This window comes from Amyelois transitella, chromosome 7 (genome assembly GCF_032362555.1).
Source record: "Amyelois transitella isolate CPQ chromosome 7, ilAmyTran1.1, whole genome shotgun sequence".
Classification (NCBI taxonomy): Eukaryota; Metazoa; Arthropoda; class Insecta; order Lepidoptera; family Pyralidae; genus Amyelois; species Amyelois transitella.
The window spans coordinates 8,514,266-8,539,165 of record NC_083510.1 but is presented as its reverse complement, the minus strand read 5'-3'; the positions used below and the strand labels follow the sequence as shown (position 1 = coordinate 8,539,165).

Below are 24,900 nucleotides of genomic sequence, written 5' to 3'. Positions count from 1 at the left end.
AGGTAGGAAGGCTCCCAAAGCATTGTAGCAACAACTTTCAGCGAGTTAAACCAACTGCGCGCTTAACTTTTTGGTAACAGTATTTTTAGTTCATTGCATTTCGTTTTACTCGTAGTTAAAAATTATAAGCATTCTGTTGTTACATTTGAAGTGAACGGCAGCGAGATTGATTTTTGTTTCGACCATCATGATTACGAAATCTATTCTTTTTGTTTTTTCCGTTATTAGTTTACTTTATTACTATTTCTTTAATATATCTCGAATACACTTTAAAAAAATACCTTTAATTAAGTTTAAGAAAATTACAAAATAATGTGTGTCATCCAAAAGGAGGTTAGTTACTTACAAGTGTGTGCGTTGCACTTCTAACCTACAAAACAAGTAGCACCTGAATTTGTCGCATGTAAACATACACGTGCAATATGCATTTATTATTCGTGTAAAATGACTCACGAAACCTCAAAGTGACCACATTATTCAAACAAAAGAATGAAAGTCTGCTACAAGGAAATTATTTAGGTTAGGTACATGTTTAATATTTAAAATATTGCGCACATACAAATGTGAACAGGAAAATCGGCGTTAATTCTATCATAAATATTAAAATAAATTATCGCGTACATATTTATTCCCACTACTTACCTATACAAAAATATTAATATCATTTTCCTATGTCCAAATAAAGACTGATTTAAAATAAATACCAAAGTTTTTTGTATACGTCTTCATTGATTTGGTTGAAAATAAGTATGAATAAATTGAGAAAATAGTTGACTTGCAAAACTCCGTAATTTCAGATGTTATTATATAGAATAGGTGATAAAACTTTGAATAACGTTTGTATAAGTTATGTGAAAAGATAATTAAATATCCTGACTTCATTGCCTCAGACAAAAGGACGGTTCAGTTGTGCTACTTCTATCTAAACCTTCTGAAGTAAACAAAATTTATGAAAACTCAAATCTTGCCGGTTATACGTCTTACCAAAGAGGAGAATTCCAAACAGAAAATTGGATTTGAACTCTTACAGAACTTACGATCTTGAAACGAAAATAATGTTGTTTACGTTTATAGAATACGTAGGTAGTAAAGTCTGTCTTATTCGTGAAATCATTAAAAGTTTTCCTTTCAAAGGGGCTTTGAGCATTGACGTATGATCGAAGGTACCGGTGCAGAGCCAGAATAAATTCCAACTCAGTAAATTGGGTAAATAAAATAAGGAGACAGTGGCACTGAAAATTTCCATTCAGTAATGTTTGTGTTATACAATAGGAAGGTTTGTGAAGGCAAATTTATAGGTAAATATACATATTTGTGTGTGCAAATATGCAACTGTTATTAGGAAGAGCATTATCACCATCGTTATATTAAGTCACGCTCCTATCATTCACGGGATGGATGAAGCCTTGGATTAATGAATCATTTTCACAAACATAAATAGTAGAAACAATTTTAAATCGTCATGTATATTGAAGACCTACGATGCCTAATAATCCTGAGTATAATAATATGTTTACTGTGTAATACACGTATTAATTAATTACCACGTCGAGAGACAAAACGTTCGCTGAAAAATAAGATTAAATTAATAAATAAGGAAACACAACAGTATATCGTATAAAATATTAGTTAAGTGTAAATTAAAATGTAAGAATCATTGCATATATTCGAAAATTAAATAAAAATTAAAATAAAATTCATATGATATTGATTGAAAAAATTGTACTACCATAAAGTACACTATCAACAAAAAACATCAAATCTCAACTGATTTCAAATTCCCTAAGTTCACTGTACTTATTTACATACTAGCTACGTCAAATATTAGGGCCGCCGCGTACTAAAGTTCATTACTCGCTGGATATCAGTATATCGTCCAGGTATGTTTGTACGAAGTGATGTATCTACCGAGGCGATATCAATCACACTGATATCCAACTTGGCAACAGCTGCAGGGGACCTCGTACTCTGTGTATCCGTCTGTCCGTATATCCATCACGGATAGTATGATAACGCAAACAATATACCTGTTACTACTTATGATAATATAGTACTATGATTACGTAATTAATCGTGTTGATATGGTTTTAGGTAACGCTGGGGGATTAAAAAGCAGTAAACAAAATGATTATTTTTGCCTTTAGCTACATCAAGATGTTTTGCAAATTCCTAACAGGGTAAAATGTTAAAGGCAAACTTTAAACAATGTGTTAATTAGCTCATCGAATACTTAAAATAAACATTGAAGCGAATGGAAACACTGTTGTTTTGTTGTGTTAGGGTTGCCAAAAGATATTTTTTCCTTGTCTACTTTACAGTTTCTAAAAAAGATCGAATCGAGTCGAGTCCTGATAAAATTGCATAACATTTACAGCTCGCTTTCAAACGATTCTAATAGATGCATATATCGAATTCCAATAAAACGATCGGATAACTTCAGAGCATCTGAGATTCGGATTCAAAGAATATAATGTACAGAGATATGTATGGAATTTGTTTAATGCAAAATGGAAAATAAAATTTAAAGTTATAGAGTGCTCTGACATATTTGAAGAGAGAAGTGGAAATGGAAAGATGTAATCTCTGTCTACCCCTTTGGGAAAAGGGCATAATTTTAAATATGTATTATTATGAAGGAGAATCAAGATAAGCAACCATAGTAGTTGAATCAGCATTAAATTCCAATATGAGGAATCATTAATCTAAAAATTCAGGAATAAATAGAAATGAAATCGTAATGACTAGACAGAAATCTGTAGTTTACGTAATTTATTTATTTATACAAAATATCTGATTAGAACTATAGGCAAAATTAATGCTAATAGCATTATATAATAGTCTACCATTGGCTTAAGCAAAGAATTTTTATTGGGTGACGATAAATAAATATGAATAACAGATAGGAACATACCTAAATAGGAGAATACCTACTCAATATTATAACCCAATCCAAATAAGAAATAAAGCATATCTTGTACACGTAACATTGCATAACCGATATACTGTTGTGAATCCGTATTCGATTGTAGCAAGTTCTTACCTTGAGCGAAGCCATATCGGAGACGGAGCGGTGAGTTTGTATGGTCTCCAACTGGTCCAGGCACCAGTCCAGCTCCTCCACCGTCTCCAGTGCCAGCTTCATGTAGGCTTCGTCTGGAACAAATGAGTCACGATTATAGTTGAAGGAGTATTTTGACAATTCAGAAGTTGGAGAGGTTCCGGTCAAGGTTAGAGATGCGTGGAAGAGTAGGCGAAGGCGTATTTAGGGCTTTAAGAAAATTAAGAAAATTTAATTGACATTTATATACAAATTTAATTATTTGATTTGATTCCTCAAGCCAATGCACGTGCTTTGTTATTATATCAATTTATAAGGCTTTCAATAATTCTTTTTTAATAAAAAAAATACTAAATATCCTCATTTCAAAAGCAAAATTAAAAAAAATACGATCTGTTTAAAACAGATCGTATTTTTTTAATTTTGCTTGGATAGAAAAAATATAACATAAACTAAAAGTTTTTTAATACCAAATCATCTTCGAATTTCCGACTTTAATTTGATTGAAAACAGGAAAGAGTAAAGGGCGAAAAACGTAGTTATATCCTAAATAATGAATAGAGATTGTAGTAAACCAATCGTAGCATATTAATTCGTAGCCAGTACTCGTAGCAGTCGTAGTCGTAGCAAACGTAAATCGTAGCATTCGCAGCTAGTGAAGAAGTTAGGGGAAATGTATCTAAGCCATAACAATAACAGCGGCTTTTACAAATGAACTTAGTTCAATGAGCCGTTATCAAATTATTTGCTTTACATACTGTCGCTTTAATGACAATTTAAATAAATTAACTATAAAAGTTAATAAAATAAAGCAAAAATTTTGAATTGGCCTAAAATAGGCGAAAATTTTTCTTATTTTACGTGTACATATCTGAGACGTCGCTTAGATAACTGTGTTTTAGCGGCTTGTGAGCGCAGAAACCAATATATGAGAAAGCAATGGGGAATACGCTATGGTAAGAGAGAGATAGAAGATCAAATTTATCTAAAGGTTAAAGCGTGGGTTAATGATATAGTCAGTATAATTATGTACTTGCCCAAAACACAGGATCACCTTTGTGAAAGGGCTTAGAGACGCAAGTAATTTAATAGCTAATTTCAAGTTTGTATTATTAGTAAATAAACACTTTAGTAGTTGATGGGCTTATATGTAATATTTCAATTCATTCCCTTTAATCTAGTATCTAAGTATAAGTCTATATTTATAGATCGTAAGTAGAATACTATATTTTTACATAATTAAAAAAAGTGTTGAAATTTCTTTAATAGTTATTTAACAATTTAAGGTAGTAGTCTGATCCACTTGTTGACCGTACTCTTTTTACTTTACCCGGTATTTGACATCCTCAGTTTTGGCTTCATTAGTAGGCATATTGTCATAAGTGACATCAATCTAGAAATAAGCAGGCTTTTCAATATTTAAAAATTGTTGTACAAATTTCGTCTCGACCTATATGAACTGAAATTATTTGATAATGTTGCTATTCGAAAGAAAATACTTTTAAATTTTTAATTCTAGCAAAACATAATTAGCTTATCAATGAAGACTTCAAAGCACGAATTTATTTTAACGTGTTTCATAAATTTCTTAGTTACAGATAAGTTATAACATCTTGCCAATAACTTGTTTGAAATCTATTTAGGAGTTTTTGAAGAGGGTTGCTGTGCCTACAGTGTCTGTCATGTCAGAAAATCTAATATAGTCAGAGGTTATTCACGATAATATGTTGCTAGATATTATTGGAATAGTTTTTATGTAAACATGTAGTAAATCGCGATGATAAAAAGAAAAAAAAATGATGAAACGATTGACGCCAGTGGTACGAGAACCCACTTTAACGACCAGAGTGCGAATCACAGATCACCTTTTGTATGAAAAATACGTAACAAAAGTAAAATGGTGCAATCTAGATAAACTTAGTTGAATGGTAAATTAATAACTATATTTTTAAACAAAGTAAATTACACTTTTGTTAACTAACCATCGTGTAACTAAGTTTTATCTAAGTATCAGCTGCTTTATATTTATCTATGATTTGTTTCTAAATTGATGCCTTCAGATATTAATGGAATTTTATTTGAACAAAGTTAATAGTTAGAACATTATTCGCGGTGTATATAAGTTCTGTTATATACACCGTTTTCTAAGAATAAAATGGTGAATTTTAGTTAAAATCCGTAATACACTAGTTCAAACGTTAGATTATGTTTATTTTTGGGACTATTATATACACGAATGAAATGCCAATATTGTACACTATTCTAAAAATTGAAGAGCATTTGAGAGGTACACTATTTGTGTGTGGGGATAACGTTCTTTGTTCCCGTCATTCACACACACATAATGAAAGCGAGCCCGTATTAAGGCGAGAATGGTTTATCACAAAGCAAGACGGTTAATGAGGAAATTTGTCACGAGCGAGCTAAGCTTCACGCTGAGCTTGTTCGAATATCCTTTTCACGAAACGTAATAACAACAGTATATTAATGTTATAATATTATACAAAAGCACATCACATTAATCGTATGCAAAAAGCTGAATAATCCTGAACGACTGATGGTAACTGATCAAAAGTGAACTTTTGTACCTATCTAAGATATGCACGATTTTTTCAGTAACTAAAGTTTGGGCCCTGATTAAAGGTGTTAAATTACAATTCATAGGGTAAACTATTTGTGATCAGGTATCGAGTTAGGAAATAGGACAAATTCTTATCTAAGTTCGTCGTCATACTCTATGGTTTAGTCCCGGTTGCGTCTTCACCTCGGCCCTTCTCCAGGAGCCCGATGTGCGCTTGTCACTATGATCCTGGATTGGGTAACTCAGGTTTTTATGTTGCCAATCTAAGGTCTGCCGCGCCGATGGATGCATGGCTAGGGGCGAGCCTAGTCTCGAGCGTGCCACTTCTGCCATGGGGTTGGGTGACCCCCAGGTAATGGCTAGCCTTACCCTGGCATGCGGGGCTCTGCTGGGGCGGACAAAATTGTTCCCTTGCGTCTCGTGGGAATCGCATGGATGCAAATTTTTTGAAAGAGCACCTAAATGGCGGCGATGGTGTCCGCACCCCATCACGTCTCGTTCCCGGCGGGAGCGGTATGCGGTCTGCTGAAAGCCGCTTTGCGACGATGAATGTAAGAGGAGGAATGAAGGATAAAATTGAGGAAGTATATCAGATGATGGATGAAAGACGGTTGGATGTGTTGTGCGTGAATGAAACGAAGCGGAAAGGATGCGACGCGACGCAGCACGGCCCTTACACGGCGTATTGGTCTGGAATTTCCAGTACCAGCCGAGGCTGTCAAGGGGTCGGTCTAATCCTTTCTGCACGAATGGCTGAGTGTGTGAATGAGTATGAGTGTGTCAGCCCTCGTCTTCTATGGATTAGGCTGAAAGTTGGAATCACTCGGATCTTCGTTTTAGGTGTTTATGCACCGTGGGATGTGGGTTCGAGGGGTACAACATCAGCAAAAAGCGAAAACGAGGAGTTCTGGAATAGTGTAAGAGAAGTATTGAAAGTTACCAAGCCAAATGAGAAGATTATTATGTTAGGTGATTTTAATGGATGGGTGGGTGTAAAGCGTGATGGATATGAAAAGGTGCTTGGTGCGTTTGGTGACGAAAAGGTGAATGATAATGGAAGAAGTGTATTAGAAATTTGTCTAGAGTGGGATCTTTTTGTGTCGAACTCAATGTTTCAACATAAAGAGATCCACACCTATACAAGAGTAGAAGGTATTTTAAAAAGGTTATTATTTAGGTTTTTACACTAAGCGACTCTCGTCCAACCTCCGCAGTCTTTGAATGAATACCTCACATATCATAAATGAAAATGAAATGACTTAAACGGAGCGTTTACATTTACAACCTCGTGCGAATTATCATTACATCCTATATCGTGTTTACAAATTCATGAATAGCATTAGCTATACCTCATCCACAGCAGATAAGTCGGGTACTCGTATCAAGACCTGGTTCCGGCATGACATACATCTGATGATATCTTATCGATGCGTCAAGTTGAAGGTCTAAAGGTTGAGTTATTATTATGAGACTTAATTATTGTTTTTCGATTCGCTGCACGGGAACAATCCGTGATAACGAACGTCAGAAGGTCTAGTGAGATAACTTTCGAGATCCCTCTCGAGTGATCCATGCGAAGTACCTAAACACGAGATAATAATAAATGGAACTAGCTTCTCTTCACGAATTTACGCGTGGTATTTTATTTATATTAGGAAAAGTTTGAAAATGACATGCCTTTATCAAACATATGTTGTAAAATTGAACTTTCATCTTGAAAATTGTGATATCTGCATATTTCATTCGGTCGTTTTTCTTGTTCTTCTCCTTTTGAACTTTCGTTTATAAAATATTTGATTCAGGCCTACTTCATTCTCATTACTATTTTACCTTATTTTTGTTCAAATGACAGAGAATCAAAAATTCAAAGACAGTTTTAAAGGGTCCCCAAAAATCCCCACATAGTATTTAAATCTCTTACGCACAGACAAACTACAGTTACAATTTTATCATAACTTATAGATAATGTAAACATTGTCGGATGTCAGTGTATGGTGTTATCAGCCAGACGCATTGTAAGCAATATTTATGTTGACTTATATTGTAGAAGAGGGTAATAACTGGACAACAAATAAATGAAAGATGGACATGATAATAAAGCTTTGTTTACTAACTCGTTATTGCCCATAAAAGGAAGGTCATTATTACCAATACTATTAATAAAAATACAATCGTTTAAACTGAATGTCACACTTGTTTTTAATTAAAAATAAAACTAAAAAATTTGACCATTTTATTTATTTACACTGACTTCAAATAGTTGCAATATTAAGTTAAATTTTACAGTTTTGTTGAAATATGCTCAAAGACTGTTGGCTCCATCTACCCCCAAGGGATACAGACGTGACTATATTTACATATGCCTAATACGCCAATAAATTAATAACTTCATTATATATTGTTTTAATTCAACTTTGTTTTATGCACGATCTAGCTGAATAGTAAGAAGAGCGAAATAAAAATACTTCAGAAAAGACGACACAGTAAAACAATTCAGATTATGTCTGCAAAAAAGATATAGATCATGGCTGCGTCCTCGCCTCATGTTGGACGAGTATTTAGACCAATTTAAATTTGTTAACACATTTTAATTAGGCAAATTGGGCGAGCACACATGCGAAGCGAGCATAAGTTGAGCATACAACAACAAAACTTCAGTATATATTCTGCATTGTTCATATTTGATTAGTGGCTCATTTGTAAACTCGAATGTCAATAGTCTACACGAGTCTTGAGATTATTCGAGCCGCATGCCAAAAAAGATGAATAGAACTACCTCGCATCACGCATTTTAACTTACCTTTATGTTTTCTGTAACAGTCAACCGATCAACCCAAAATTTATTTTGTATATAGACAGATAAAAGACATGTATTTGATAGTTAACTTGCAATACGGCAAAAAACAAAAAACAGTGGTGATTTATTCTCTACTACATACCAACTTTAATTCTTGGCTGTATTGCTATTTATCTATGAAATAACTTTTATCCGCCTATTAAATTTTTAATGCCCTCAGTCATCCTGAAATATTATAAAACGAAACAATTTACATCTATCAGTTTCAAACCATATTAAGCCAATCGCTCACGAGTAGCAGTCAAATCTAGTCTTAACTGTTGAATACATTGTATGATACATATTCAAGGCTTATGTCTTGGGCGCGAGTGATAGAAGCATACGAACCATTGGATTATCAATCAAATTGAATTTCATAAATCAGTAAGTTCATCGATTCTTTTAGTATCGAATTTATGTATGACGTAATGCAATGTTATTATGATGATTTAAGTGAGCGTTAAAATTTATTATCGCGTAAGGGTAAAAGCATAGTTTCTTTTGCATTTTAAATGACATCTTTATCTGTGCCCACTTGGTCTTAAAATTACTCTTACGTATTCAAAATCTAAAAAATGAGTCTTCTGAAATTGCAGAGTTAAATTAATTCAACATATCTTTAGTTAAAAAAAAATAAGACTAAAAGCAAAAGAAAAATTAATTCTGTATCAGGTTTGCACCATTTGTCCCTATTTGAAATGATTTACGATTAAACTAAACAAAAGTATAATTACAGTGTATTCTTTTCAGTAGTGTGTGTGTGTGTGTGTGGGCTGAACGTCCACTGACCTACATTCCACCGCGCACAGTCTGGAAGCCGTGCGACGACGCGGCCCGGCTACAATCCGGGATCCACCGGCGCCGACTCATTAGTACTTGTCACGCTCCAAATGCACGCATTTTTTCCTCCCGAACATTTTTCGCGTCTTAGTGTTCATTAAATTTGATGATTCGTAATTTAAAATAAGTTTTGCAAGCAAAAATATGCTTATTATTATGTATGTACTTCAAATACATAAATGATAATGGAAAAGCAAATGTCGAATATTTGAAGCCCTTTGTGTAGTAGCGGTAGTGCGCTTGTCTGTGACACCGGAGCTCCCGTTCAAATCCTGGCTAGGGCATGATGAGAAACGAACTTTCTCTGATTGGCCTGGGCCTTGGATATTTATCTTAGTATCTCGTAACACAAGTCTGGACCTTACTTCTAGGCCAACACGATCAGTAATCGATATATTATTTATTTAAGAGGGCAACCGTGGCACGTGTCTCTAGTGCTAAGTGAATGTAGTCAAAGGTTTCAGTTTTGATCGCAAAAATAAATGTATTACATGTGGATTTACTTTATAATATATGAAATTTAATGCAAGTAAAGTGAATATGTTATACCTTGAATAAAAAATGTTAGTTTTATAGTCACAAAAGACACTTTTCTGTCACATTTCAGAATTTCTTTGTACAGAAATATTATAGTAAAAACACTTTTCTTCTTCACAAAACCACTCGGCAATAGAAACATAACCACATCAATGTTGGCGGTGTACTGTTAAAATCTTCGGTTAGCCGATAACAGATTTGAAGCCAAGTTAATTGAAGGTGACAATTGTTTCGTCACGATTCCCAAAGATTTTCCAACGAAATAATTCAAACAATGAACATCTATTGTACGAAATATCAATCAGAAAATTAAATAAAATGATAAAGGGGAATTTGGAGTTCAAAGCACTGGCGGTACATCGCTCTTATTTCGCATTCAAGTATTTTAATTTTGTACAAATCTGAATTTAAACTTGAAAATTTGAATGGTAAATCTTTTACGATATAAAACGTTAATTAACGTGTATTTCGTTCATATCGAGTTTAATTTCTTCAAAGTATTTTAACAAATCTTCATTTAATAAACAAGATTAATAAAACGTTAATTAAAAAATAAACAAAACATAATTCAATTTTTTAATTAAATTTAAATATTGTTCTTTAATTTGTCGTCTCAGAAAACATTATTTCTTTTTCTCTTCTATCCTACGTTTTGTCTGCTCAACTTTGTTGTATTGTGTTTGTTAATTTGTCTTATCTACTACGTCTTTATTATTCCTTTGTACATTTCACCACCGTTCTCGAGCGTTCACAAGTGTTCTCAATATCGACCGGCGTGTCACCAACCCTTAGAACTTCAAGTCTTCTTTTACCTACAAAGCATATTTCACAAACGAAGGGTCATTTCCATCAGCCTTCGTTTTGTCTTGTAGTTTATCAAAAAAATATATTGACATCATACTGTCTATAAGAAAAATAAATGGGAAGTTTACGACGTGTACGACGACGAGATAGATATGACCAATGGCTTTAAAAAAGTATTTGGTTTCTCAAAATTTCTACAAATGCCTATCATCAGCTCTTGATGTGACGAATACGGAATCAAAATCGGCTTATAATTGTCTGAGCAATAGCGGAAAATATACAGTAGAATTGAAAACCTTCTACCTTTTTGAAGTCAGTCTTAAGTTCTTTGAACTGAAGATCGATATAATCTGCTCTAATGAAAAATAAGTGATTTTTCTGCAACCTAACCGTAATATGTACATACTTAGCTAATTAATTTTTATTATATTGATATTAAGATTCACTTGTGTTATTATCTAACGAAAATGTTTGTAGATTAAATACATAAGTGGAATTTCTATAGTCTAACCATTTCTTTAGGTACTTAAATAGAGTTTGACAACCTCTATAAGTTTTTTTAATTGAAAATGACATTTTTAAATTACTTTACAGCAATGAGAAACCCAAACACAATTAAATAACAAATGCAATTGAATTACTATTTCTGTTATCCTTGGTTCATTTTAGAAACATATATTTTTGATTTAAAAAAATTGCAAGATTATTTTCCTTTATTTCAGTACGTAAAGAGATGGACTGTAGAGGGTTATTCAAAAAGGTCAAACAATGACTTTCTTTTTCAGGGTCGGCGAAGCGCACGTGATTCGTTTGATAAGTGGCGTACTCAGGTCAAGGTAACCTTTTCCTTAAAGTGTTTTGGAATAGAAACTATGTCAATATTAAATTTGTATATATTTTGACGACTTAAAATGATTCACGCTTAAACATCGCCCCGAAACACTTCTGTGGCGGGTGCAATCTGGAACACGCAGAGATGAGAGAGTACCTTGATAAAAATCGGAGACGCCCTGGCGATGAGTCAAAGGGTATCCGAAACCGATGAGCTTGCGTTAAGAGGGTTATGAATGTGGATGAAGGCAAAGAAATATACAGGTCAATCGGATATTAAGGCAATTGTAGTCTCTACCACCCAAGCGGGAATGAGGCTTGATTTTATGTTAGTATGTAAAATGATTTTAGGGCTAGGTTGCCGAGCCTGAAAACCTTACGACGTTATTAAGATTAACTTATATCTATCTATGTTTATATTTTAGTACGTAACATCTTAAGCTTACCTTAAGCTTTAAAGCTAACAGTTGAGACGGCAATCAGGAAATGATAAAAAGCCAACGGCTTTCAGTCCGCTATTTCCATTTTATTGCGATAAAAGTTGCAGAAATAAATAAAAAAAAAAAACTAAAACGTTTTACGAACGTTCAGAAAAATTGGATCGACGCCGTGAAAGATGCGGATTGGAACCTGTCAATGTGAAGAATGATTTTTATTCCTTATGAATATAGATGATACTCGTACATATACTAGCGACCCGCCCCGGCTTCGCACGGGTGCAAAATTATAAATGTTATTATACATAAAAACCTTCCTATTAAATCACTCTACCTGTTACAAAAAACCGCATCAAAATCCGTTGCGTAATATTAAAGATATAAGCCTACAGACAAACATACAAAAATAGCGACTTTGTTTTATACTATGTAGTGATATACAATATGTACGGGACAAATTATTACACAGATTGAGCAAAAGTTCAATAACTTGTATAATGAGATACTTTACTCATTGATACTAAGTAATAATACATAATACATACTTACGACAGCTTGTTGAGTATGTATGAACTCTAAATATTTTTATCTCCCGCTCTCAACCATTGAAACCGCAATTTTTCAAGTACATTGTAGTTTATTGTGAATTCTGCTAAAAATATTTCCTTTTAAAAAAAAGGTCTACTTTGGTTGATTTCTCACTAAGATTAGTCAAGATAAAATCGCGAAGAGAGAAAAAAATACACTTTTCCTCATTCTATTTTAAACAAAATTTATACTTAATATTGCTTTGTTGTAATCCACATCACTACAACACTATTATTCTTGAAACAAATCAATCCAAATTAAACTTGTCTCCATTCAGATCCGCGCAGTAAATTCGCTTCAAACTACTTTAAGAGTGACAATTATCACAATAAAAAGGTTTCGAGCAAACTCCAGTGCAATCTGGATTTCGTTAGGCGCCATACAAATAGAATTAGTGAGCGAGCATCGTTGACCTAACAAAAGCCACTTCTGCCTGACGGACGTAACAAGCTTTGGCTGGAGACAAGAAACACTCCTGTTATAGTTGTTTCTAATTTTAAAATTGTTTGCCACGAATAGATGCTCGCGAGTTCTTAATTTGGTATCGTACCTTTTTATGCGAATATTATTTACATTCTTTATGGCAAAACGAGATATTATGTACCGTAGATGAAGCGTCCCCTAAACTGACGATCTCCCATAAATAGATTAAGACAGAGCAAGGAGTATGCAGGGATCGTGGTATGTAGAAAGATATAGACACCGTCTACTCCTACCGGAAAGTGGCGTTATAGTAAGTATGTACGTACAGTCTGCCTTTATTGTGATGTTAAAATTACATCACTGTAAAGTGTAATTTAAAATAAAATTTTGCATATAAGAGGTATGTATACATAAACACCAACTTTGGCATTTGTTAGTTGAATGTATAAAGTGGGGAAGCCAATCAAAATTTAGCAATACCTATATACTCGTGTATATCTTACCTCGCCAAATTTATTAAAGTCGGAACCTCCGAAATGAGTGTCTGGAACCGTATCAGTTTTCAACTTCAGATACCGATGTAATTAAGTAGGTAAATCTGATAAGATCCCTAATCCCGCACGGTCGGATTGTTCCACGCCTTTCATTTGGAAAGGAAACCAGACACTGCCAACGGTCGTTCCAGATTTCCAAAATATTCGATATCTATTCGGTTTGTTCTCTTTTTAGGGGATATTGATATTAAATAAATACCGAGTACCTACATATTGAGGATATAATATTACTTAATTATAGCTATGGAAATGCGAGGCGTTTGTGTAGTGCCTCAATTTTTATTATCTTTTGATCTTGATTTTATAAAAGAGATAATATACGTGGGCATATGTATATATGAAAAAATAGCATGAATAAACAATAAACAAAAATATATTTGACTTGTGATATTGGTAAACATAAAAAATAAATAAGACATAAATAGACGCTCAATAGCTGAGAACTAGGCTAAATATATGAAGTAACTCGAATTCAATGCTCGTACTGCTATTATCGTGTCACATTTTCCCCAATTCATTCATTACAATTTCACCTAAGGTGTACTTATCTATTCCCGGTAGTGGGTATTTCTCAGTATCGATACGCTGTTAGCCATCAGACTATCTGCAGATCGATCTTGTATAATTCGATATATCGCTGGATGTTACGTCTCGATTTTTGTAAACATCTACCACCTTACGGCATCACCGTTATGTAACTTGTGTCATGCTCATGGTGTACACATGATACATAAACAAAAATCCAAAAACTAGGTTATTTATATTCAGTATAAGTTATCGAACTGCTATTTTCCTGTCACATTTTATCAGATTCATTCTTCATTAATACTCTCTGCTTTTGACGGCCTTTTTGTGTCAGTGATTGGATTCGCAATACTTATAAGGTCCTTAGTTTTCTCCCCGGTCAGGTCACGACGGAAAAAGTACTTATTTGATTGGTCTGGGTCTTATGTTCTTTATCTATTTAAATATTGAATATAAGATATAGTATCTTCAATAAGTATCTCATACATAACAAAAGTCTCGAACTTATTTCGCAGCTAGCTCAATCTGTGTGATTTGTCCACATCGATCTTTTATGTTTCGACTTAACTATCGCTGGATGTTATGTCTCGATTTTTGTAAACAACTGCCTGCGCCGTATCACCGTTATGTAAGTTGTATCATAGTTTACATATTATGATAGGTATGTACAACTGTTATCTTTCTTTGCGCCAAATTAACTCGAAGGCCCGCGTATTTATCGATCAATCGTATTTCCTTATTTTGTCAGTAATATCAAAGCTAAGGATACATTTTTTTTGTAATTGGGTAGAATAAATGATACAGAATAGATAAATAACGTTGACCAAGGACATTTTTGGTAAATATTTACGATATATTTGTATCAACGTACTTTTATATGCATTTTACTATTAATATATACAAAAGAACACACAAGTTTATTTGCTTTTGTATAATGCAAAGGTAATATAATAACTTCTACAGAAATCTTAAATAAAGTATTTTTAAGAGTTAAAATCATATTGCTGACACCGGAAAGTGTGCAGTTATAATCATGTCCGTAAAATTAAGAGAAATTGTACGCCTATCTGATTGACTATCGACCTATAGAGGATTTTTAGAAAGAAATTTCTATGGTTATCTTCCAATCATATGTTCCTTTACTTCTCATATACTTATAGTATAATTCACTTTCATTGGATAATACCTTTTGATGGAAGTGTTAAGTAATAATTTTACCTCAAGATATGAATATAAAAAGTATTATAGTAATATTAACATCGTTATTCTCTATAAAGGGAAGGTAATACAAATTATCCTAAACTCTCCTTTACATTGACAAATCGTTAACAGGTATAATCGGATTATGCCCACACAAAGATTTTCAGTGTTGATTTGATGAAGATATGATACATATCTATCACTACTGAGTACTAACTTTCCTTTATAATCGTAACTGCGCATTAATAAAATTTGATGAGTAGGTTGTTTACACACTTTTATAACGATAACGATAACATTTTTTGCTACATTTTACAGCTATATTTGTAAGTACTTAAATTCGCGTAACTTTAACGATTAAATTCAGAATCAGTTCGGTGAGTTCAAGCGATAAGATAAGGTGTTATGTTGTTAATAGATATCACTTGTTTATTTTATCCCTTACGATGACAAACATCGCCAGACAGTTAAATTCACAGATCGACAAAAGTACTCATTTTCTTTGTTGTTTAAAAAAAAATTCATATATTAGTAAAAACCACTGATTGCATTTGCCACACCCCAATTTCTGCAGTTTTGATAAGTGACATTTGCGTACGCGACAGTGGCTTTTGATTGGTATTTGTTTGGCTGACAAATTTAATAAGATTAAGATGAACATCATCAATACTTTTAAAATGTCATCTGTCTTTTGTCAAATGAAATACTTGTTCAGGACTCGAAATCGGCCGTTTGATCTCCGTGACTGCAAGGAACCAGCTATAATATTGACATACATATTTAGATGCATCTACATAATAGTTTCAAATAATGAACATAACAGATTTCAAGACTGCTGGCATCAATTATTTCCAAACTTGGTGGCTTTCGCTTATACCCAACCTATCCACTCCTCACGTAATCACGATTGTTGTTGGACAATCTATTTTTTTTTTCATAAAATTGATTAAAATAAACTAAGTAACTATTTCATTTCTAAGATCTTATATGTTGAAAGGTTTCATAAAGAAAAAATAAGAATGACTCGCAAGTAAGAAAAATGAGGGGGTGGCATAATCTTAAGGATACAATACGTAGGAACTACTTACTTAATTTTTCCTTGAAGAAACCAAAAATAGAGTATTATTTCATATGAAAATACAAAGATTTTATCTATATACTCCACTCTATTTAATTTGTATGGTTTGTTCATTACTTTCCCAGAACCCGCGGCCTGTTCGCGTAAATCGAATAATTTCGATCATCTAAAAAAATCTTGAAATCTTCTAATGTTCTAATCAAGAAATCTTGAACTAAGAAGATAAAATCATAGACGTTAAAATATATAAAATACTCACCTCCTGGATTGAAATTCTTTGGTTGTGGTGTCACAGCCGATGCGGCTCCCGAAGATCGTCGTGATCTGAAACATTGAAATAAATAGATTAGAGATTACCATGGTTCAACTACCCCATTATTTAACCCGTTGTTGTTTGTACTCTTAAGAACTCTTTGTTGTATACCTTGAATTAAAGACAGACGGGGCAATAATAGAATTCACCGTGGCAAAAGTGCGCATAATATCTTTAAAAAAGATGAAAGTAAACATCTAAGGGACGAGAAATGAAAGCGCACATCTAATAACTCTGTTTGTTGGAGAAAAGCTCTTATCTTTAATGAGATTAAATTTCTTTTCGAGTATTCAAAGGCTTCCTTAGAGTGCGAGTGGGCACGGCTAGAGCTAAGTTTCTTTAAGAAAATCTATTGTAAATACAATGAAAATCTGTCCGATTCACGAGCATCACTTGACATTTGAAAATAAGACATTGTCGTGATGGTTTATAAAGTATACTTCTGTGATGAATGCAACAGCTGAATAATTCATTCAGTTTTGGGATTAGAAAAATGTATTTAAAAATTCTTAACATACGGCTTTTTTTAGTTTTCCTTCAGATCTTCTTTTTATTTTGCTTGATTTGCAACATAGATCTTATTTTGGAGCGTTCGCTTTTAAAAGCTAATGTATGTAAATACGAGTACATACTCTTAATTTATTTGAGCGTGTTTAATCCTTCTGCTTGATAGCAATTATGGAGTATAAATAAGGTGTTATAAATAAAAATAAAGAAAGATTATTCCTTATCATAGAAGATGGCCATCAGTTTCGTTTCAGCCAATCGCTAAGACAAATCTACTGTTCATAGAAGCCATGACCTGTCCTGCGTTAACAATCAACAGCTATTTTTAGAAGAACTATAAAACGACACATTTGATGAACATAAGCTAAAATTAGCTGTAATCTCCTGGCAAACATCATAACGCAAGGAAGGTCAAGAACATGGCTATAAACGACAGATGGTTCTTATAAATCAGCTTGTAGACCAGTGTTCTATGAAATTATTGTTTTTGAACTATAACTGTGTACTCACTAAATTATACGATTAATACACGTTGTTGTTGTACATACACAACAACAACGTGTATAAATCGTATAATTTTTAATATCAAATGACGAAAGGTTTTAATCCACGTAAATCAATACCATGACTATGTCCGTTTTTGTCCGTTCTTAATTATATAAATGTGAAAGTACGTTCGTTTGACTCGCTTTTCAAGTTTTATCTATATAAAAAAATACTTAGTATTATTTCCGTGGGATTTGCTATATGAGCCGTAAAAGCAAAAATATTAAAAGAAATTTCAACATGAATTCAAAGGTTACCCTTATTCTTAAAATAGAACATTTGTCTATCCTGATGTTAAAAAGAGAAAATATACTGTCAGTGATTTTAAAAAATGTAGCTTCATCTACAGTTTCAACTGATAAAACCTTCCTGCTTTCAACCGAGCTCAGAATTATTCACTTCCTCTCAGAGCTCCTACATCAGCGAACTAAAAGGTAACGACTGCCACAATGAAAGAAAAAGTATTCGTACCAATGGAATATTGGTACGAGTACTTTTTTTTTAAAATCCAAAGCAAAAGGATTTTAGTTTCTTTTTAATCTCGATAAAACCAAGAGCGAGAAACCTTGCTGTGACTGAACTCTACCTATATCATATTATTCTTTTACTGTAATACTAACTCTCTTTGAGGAGTCTTAGCATAACTTTAGGAAAATGTCATTTACGCCTCGAAAGAAGTAAAAGTCATATTAAATATTCAAGCAACCATATAAGGTAGCTAACGCAATAGAATATTCCATTATATATTATACTCGTAAAGTGGAAAAAGTAACACAATTTAAGAGATAACATTGATCATTGCAATAAAATAAACATAGTACTTAAGAAGATCTATAAAGAGAATAAAATGCAGCTTTATCTTTATCTCTTCTAGGTAATCAGGGAAAGAAAATAAAATATCAGAAAACGGGTTCAAAATAACATTTTTGTTAAAATCATTATGACACTGATCATTTGTAAATTGAGTATTTTCTAGACTGTTGGCTCTATCAACCCTGTAAGAGATAAAGACGTGACATATGCATTTAAATAAGATATAATTGCAGAGTTTACAATAGCATTACCAATATTAAAACTTCGTCATAATTCAAATAGGGCGAGAAATCTCTAGAGAGGTGTGGAACGTGCACGATGCATAATGATGATACATTTTGCATAATAAGTTTTGAACTAAACCAAAGTATGAATTTTCATAATGCATTAACACATAAATAAAATCACGCTTCTTTCCCGGAGGAGTAGGCAAAGACTACATAATTCCATTTACCACGATCCCTGAATACAATTTTCGCATCATCGACATTCATAAGTCTCTTCAGGCGAGCTCTTCGGTTTCGGGTACTCTTGGCCTGACCATTTTTCAAAACAAATATACATACATTAAATTAAAAATACATATATGTTTATAAGACTATTCGTTCATGCTTTGAAATTTTGTCACCTCCTACGATTGATAACTCAATATTAATGTTGAAATTTATTGCACCTTTAAAGAACTGATAACAAAGGTCGATCTTTTGGCAAACTTTTCAAGTTCGTCTTGCACAGGGTTGGCTGGTCTTGATCATCTTTGACGCAATAATGCATAACAAATCAAAACAAATTTGTAGGAAGATATTATATATAGAAGAACCGCGACAGGAAAAACTGAATTTCAACATGACTCAACCACATCTAAGTATTCCCTTTTATACCAGTATTCCTGTCACTATGTCTTCTTGGTCATCAAAAACATAATATGAAAATTGTACAGCGTTACCTGTTTTATACTAGATATTTATTTCGTTCTGCTTCTGAATGATTTACAAAATTAAATTATGTCAAACTTTTCTCATTTATTTAAACCAATTGACAGTGATGAGACTTCGTAGATAAATATGAAAAAGAACTTATAATGAGGCACCGTTTAATTATTTTGATTACAAAATACAAATTGAAAACTGAGTGACTTTGAAATTACAAAAACTATTTGCCAAAACCATATGTAAACATTTACACTAACAGTTTTTACTCACGATATCATATATTCATCCGTAATATTTTTATTAACGCAGAATTTATAATATTTTAACATTAAATTTGAATTTATTGTCTTTGAAAATTGGCAAGGTAAAAAATATATACTCAAGAGTTAGTTGAAAAAATAAAGAAGCACATATTCTAAGAGTCGATCAAGAGGAAGCCTTGTTTATTTCTTTAAGCGCCAAGCTAGCAACTTGTCATCGCCTGAATCTTAATTCTAACTTGGCCCTTGAGTCTTTTAAGGCTGCTAGTCTGTCTACCCCAAAAAAAGAACGTGATATATGAAGATATATACAACACCGGTATGTATATGACATATTTGAACACCTAATGTACATTTGGCTTTTGAACTCATACAATTTATTTAGGCAATATGATGGTAACCTGGTTCGTTTACATGGATTTCCCCAATTTATTTGCCAACAAATTCAATACTTTGATCACAAGTAAATATTTAAACGAATCGTGATGTGATACCGCTCAATGGCAACGGGTGGAAACCGAAAAATATTTGCTTTTTTGTCACAATATAGAGAATTTTCCAAATAAAATGACCGTACCTAATTATATATGTGACTATTTCTATATTTAAAGACGATCTACAAATCAATGTTTACATACAAATAAAACTTTTGCGTAACGTGGGGAGAGAGAGAAAAAAGTTGAAATAAAACCTCTGTCCAAATCGTCCCCTTCGATTGATAATTTGATTAAAGAGGATTAAGGCTCGCCTATAAGTTGGTAAGTCAGGTACATCAAGAGACTATTAGTGAATGAAAGCAGGTTGACTAGGCAAACATACAAGGAGAGTGAGAATGGGGGAGTGGGAAGACCAAGATGAACTTAGGTATCTTGGTCAAAACGGCGGCCTCTTGGCAAAAGGTTGGGTTAAGAATATTCGAACGGACTAGCTTGCATGAAGAGAGTAATGAATGTGGATGAAGCGAAAAAGTGTAAAAAGATCATGGCAAGTGGAATGATGTAGTTTTCAGCTATCCCTCCACGAAAGACGCATGATCTTATGTATGTATATACTATATAAGGTTGATAAAAATAAAAATAAATTTATGGCTCTTTAAAATCTTTTTAAACGTTTGCCACTGATTTGAATTAAGGTACGTAGGACGATCGTTTCACTGGCCCATGTCGGGTGTTCAGAGTAAATATTAGCCAGCCAAAACACTCTCGGGCGCTACGAACGCCCAACCTCTTCTATAAATATGCTTTATTAGCGACCGTTTGTTTTCATTTTATTTGTGTTTTAATTTCGTTTGTTTTCTTTAGATTTTTATTTTCACAGTTTTAGCTGTTATTTCGTTAATTTCTTGTTCAATTAATATTTCAAGAATTTTATGTCACAAACTGTATTGGGTCAAAAACAAATTTGAAACTTGAATTAATATTCGATAGTTATTGAAGTTGTTGTTTGGTTTATTATCAGTAAACTTTTTATCTACATTATGGCGACTATCAAGTTTAATAAAAAAAAAAAACACTTACGTACATACATCAGGGCACTAACATCGTATTTTAATAACGGTATAAAGATTTTAGAACGTTGTCTTAATTTTGTACGTCTAAGTGAAGAACAGTTTTATTATCTGAAAAGTGACAGACCCCGACGGCTCAAATAAATTCTGTATCATTTCACAGAACTCTTTTCTACTTTTATACGCATTGAATAATTTATAAATAAGTCGTTGGGTTCCGTGACTGACGTCAGAGGTAACCTTTTGTTAATCAGTTTCGTTTATTTACTCAACAATTTTATATTTTCGCTTTTAAGAAAGATAATCACTCGTTTTTATATCGAATAAATGAAGAGATGATTTTATTACATCGATTAACATTACTTGTAGGTACTTAAAATGGTGTGAGATTGTAAGTAGTTGTTCAATGAATCATTTTAATTGAGTAAGTACTTATGCAAAATACAATTTCATCTTTAAATGTTGAATTAATCAGATAAAGTAGTACATTGTACTTCAAAAAAATTATATAGTCGTTTTCTTATATTAATAAATTTCTACTTAGAATTTATATTACACATTTAACAATTAATGAACTAAGTAAAATAACAATAGCTTTTTTTCTCTCAATAATTTAAAAATCTTTATATTAAAAAATTTCCTGAGCTTAAGTTACATCCGAAATACAAGTAATACTTAATGCATTATTCACATCATGCAAGAGCGTCATTGAAGAAATAATTCATATGAAAATAAAAGAATATCTTGATTCTCTATAACTGAAACAAAAATAACATTTCAAATCAGATCTTCCTTGATAGTATATTAAATATATATACGGGACAAATTATACAGAGTGAGCTAAGGCAAAAAAATTTTTTCGAGATTTTGAGGGATTCTACGACATTACATATATACATATTTTATTACACATACATAATATATAAACATGCAAGACCCGGTAATGTATTTTTGTGTTATATTTTGTGCACAGTTCAATATTTTTAATTTTGGCCAATCGTCAAGCTGTAAAGCAACCGAGTGGGTGGGGCGCCGACTGAAGAGTGAGGCCGCAGACAGCCGACGCCCGCCTCAAAGCGAGACGCGACCGATACAGCCGCGTGGTCGCGTGCTGGCGCGTTTGTCATCGACCACGTACCGAGACACGTTACGTCACTACGAGAACCATGGAGCCATAAATGTACTGTGCTCACTTGCGATTGTGATATTCCATTGTAAATTGAAACAGTAGCTACATTAAATATAGTAGATAGAAGTTGGAGGTACTAGAGAATGTAACTTCGCAATTGATAGCGGTGATACCATAAAGTTTTCATTTTGCACCTCAATTTCGAAACGTATGCTTGACAGCTTTAAAGCTGCGCAGAAGTGCAATGTGATATTGCAAAACAATAATTCGTATAATTTCTATCGTTTTATATTATTCTGTTTTTTTTTGGTTATGCTAGTGCTTGCTCTGATGAAAACTTTTATTATTAACTATCAATTGCCAGCGGAGTCTAGTTTCCATACATATAAATTTCTCACAAATGTCATGGGAACAGTACCTATAAGTTTTCAATGTTATAAAATATGATATGCGAGAAATTTTATTTTGTAAAAGTTTTTGTTTCCAGTAAATTAGCACAATGCAAAAATTATACATGTACCTATATTAAAAGTCGATAAACTCCAGCAGCATTTGTTTTTGTAAATACAGGATGCATTTGAATTAACTGAAGTCGTTTGAGAAATAATCACTTCTTCCGATTTAATTTTTTTCGGTCAGATTTTTACTTTAAGCTTCAGATTAAAACAAATGTACGTATTTATTTGAGACGTTCTTATTTTCATAGCGTTTATTAATTTTTGCAAAAAATTATCGGTTAAGCTTTATATGCATCATTATTTTACGATTTTATTCATAGCATATGCCATTTGGCTAGGGAACGAGCCAAACGAAAAAGACGTTTAAAAACAGGATAATGTTCAGAAAGTTTAAGTAACTACTTTTAAACATCTGAAATGGCCGAAGAATTAAAATTATGTAATGTGTTTGTGACATGAGTATAGGTGGGATCATGTGAGTGACTAATAAAAATAAAATTTAAGCGTGGTAAAGTATGCCGCATCCAATGATTCACAGCTCTCTGTAAAGTCGACCTTGCTACACTCACGCGCATGTGACGTAGCAGTTACACAATTTAATTAATTTTATAATTGTACATAATAGCAAGCCAATAGCTATATGATTACAAATATACACATATTTAGAAATCATAATTATATTTTACTCGTAATTTTCCAGAACAGTGTAAAATTGCCACATGGTCACGTAATTATAAATAATAATTTGCAAATATTATGTTTAAGTTATGGAAGTAAAATAATATAAGGGCACCATTAGATAATTAAATTGCTTAGTTTAATTTTTTTTATTTGTGTGATTATGAGGACAGATGTGTTTTTTAAGAAGGTGAATAACTACTTACATACATACATACATACATACGGTCACGTCTATATCCCTTGCGGGGTAGACAGAGCCAACAGTCTTGAAAAGACTGAATGGCCACGTTCAGCTATTTGGCTTAATGATAGAATTGAGATTCAAATAGTGACAAGTTGCTAGCCCATCGCCTAAAAAAGGATCCCAAGTTTGTAAGCCTATTCCTTAGTCGCCTTTTACGACATCCATGGGAAAGAGATGGAGTGGTCCTATTCTTTTTTGTATTGGTGCCGGGAACCACATAATACTTACACACATAACTACTTCTACCACTAAAACTGAAATAGTCTTGAGGCTATATAGCTTTTGCCCCAGGCCTTGCTATCTTAAGGTTTAAAAACAGCCAATTTTTTTCTTGTGATCGTAAACTGAATTTACACAAAAATTCATAAAAATCGGGCCAGTGGTTTAGTCGTGATAGTGTTACAGACATACAGACTTTCGCATTAAATATTAAGCAAGGAAGTATGAAAGTCATACGCAATTTTTGTGCAAACTACTAAGCTACACGATAAAATACACACGAGTAAAATTGATATTGTTCAACACATCACGTTCTTGTGATTATTGTTAGACGTCACATCTACGTATAACCTTGTCATTGGTAGTTATCACACATATACATATTATGTTACTGATTAATGCATGTTCTGTCCTACCTACGAGTTACATGTACTTTGTATAACAATTTAAATAGCTACGTGCCTATTACTGAATGGACATGGATTAAACAAAGAATCTTAATAAAATTACCACAGATTTTGTATCCACTCCAAATTTTCGTAGAGAGCATTGGAATTCTGGTTTTAGATAAATATTTAGTTGCCTAAATATGCAGGTTTCTTAACGATGTTTTTTCTCGTTAGTTCAGTTTACTTTTTACACCGTCATAAAATTTTTAATGATGACAGACATAATAAAATGAAGATTCCAAAGGCGGTGTTATTGTACTTGAATATTTTTCAGGCAACCAATGAATGTACATTTTGATTTTGGAAAAATTAAGGGCGATTCAAAGGGCTGTACATTGATGCACAGGCTAACTCATGCCTGTACATCTCATCATGTGTAAAATTTTAATGAATAAATTGATTTCATAGAAAGATAAAACTTTGTCTATAAGCACTGCTAGTAATTTTTGATGATAATCGAATTGTGTTTTAAGTTTTGACCTAAAATGATTTTTTAATTTCAGCCTTCCAATTGATGAAGACAGTAAGTAGCAAGAGAAGGATTGTTAGG

General features: G+C 32.9%; 1 protein-coding gene across 8 annotated transcripts in view; it reads right to left on the bottom strand.

The window, feature by feature from the left end:
- LOC106137774 (cAMP-specific 3',5'-cyclic phosphodiesterase) overlaps nucleotides 1-24,900 on the bottom strand; it is a 389,030-nt gene that overhangs the window by 27,677 nt on the left and 336,453 nt on the right. For all 8 annotated transcript variants that reach the window (XM_060945161.1, XM_060945165.1, XM_060945164.1 and 5 more), the window contains 2 exons: nucleotides 16,552-16,616; nucleotides 3,041-3,153 (listed from right to left, as the gene is read on the bottom strand). In XM_060945161.1, the coding sequence (XP_060801144.1) occupies nucleotides 3,041-3,153; nucleotides 16,552-16,616 (178 nt within the window). The remainder of the gene's footprint in view (nucleotides 1-3,040; nucleotides 3,154-16,551; nucleotides 16,617-24,900) is intronic.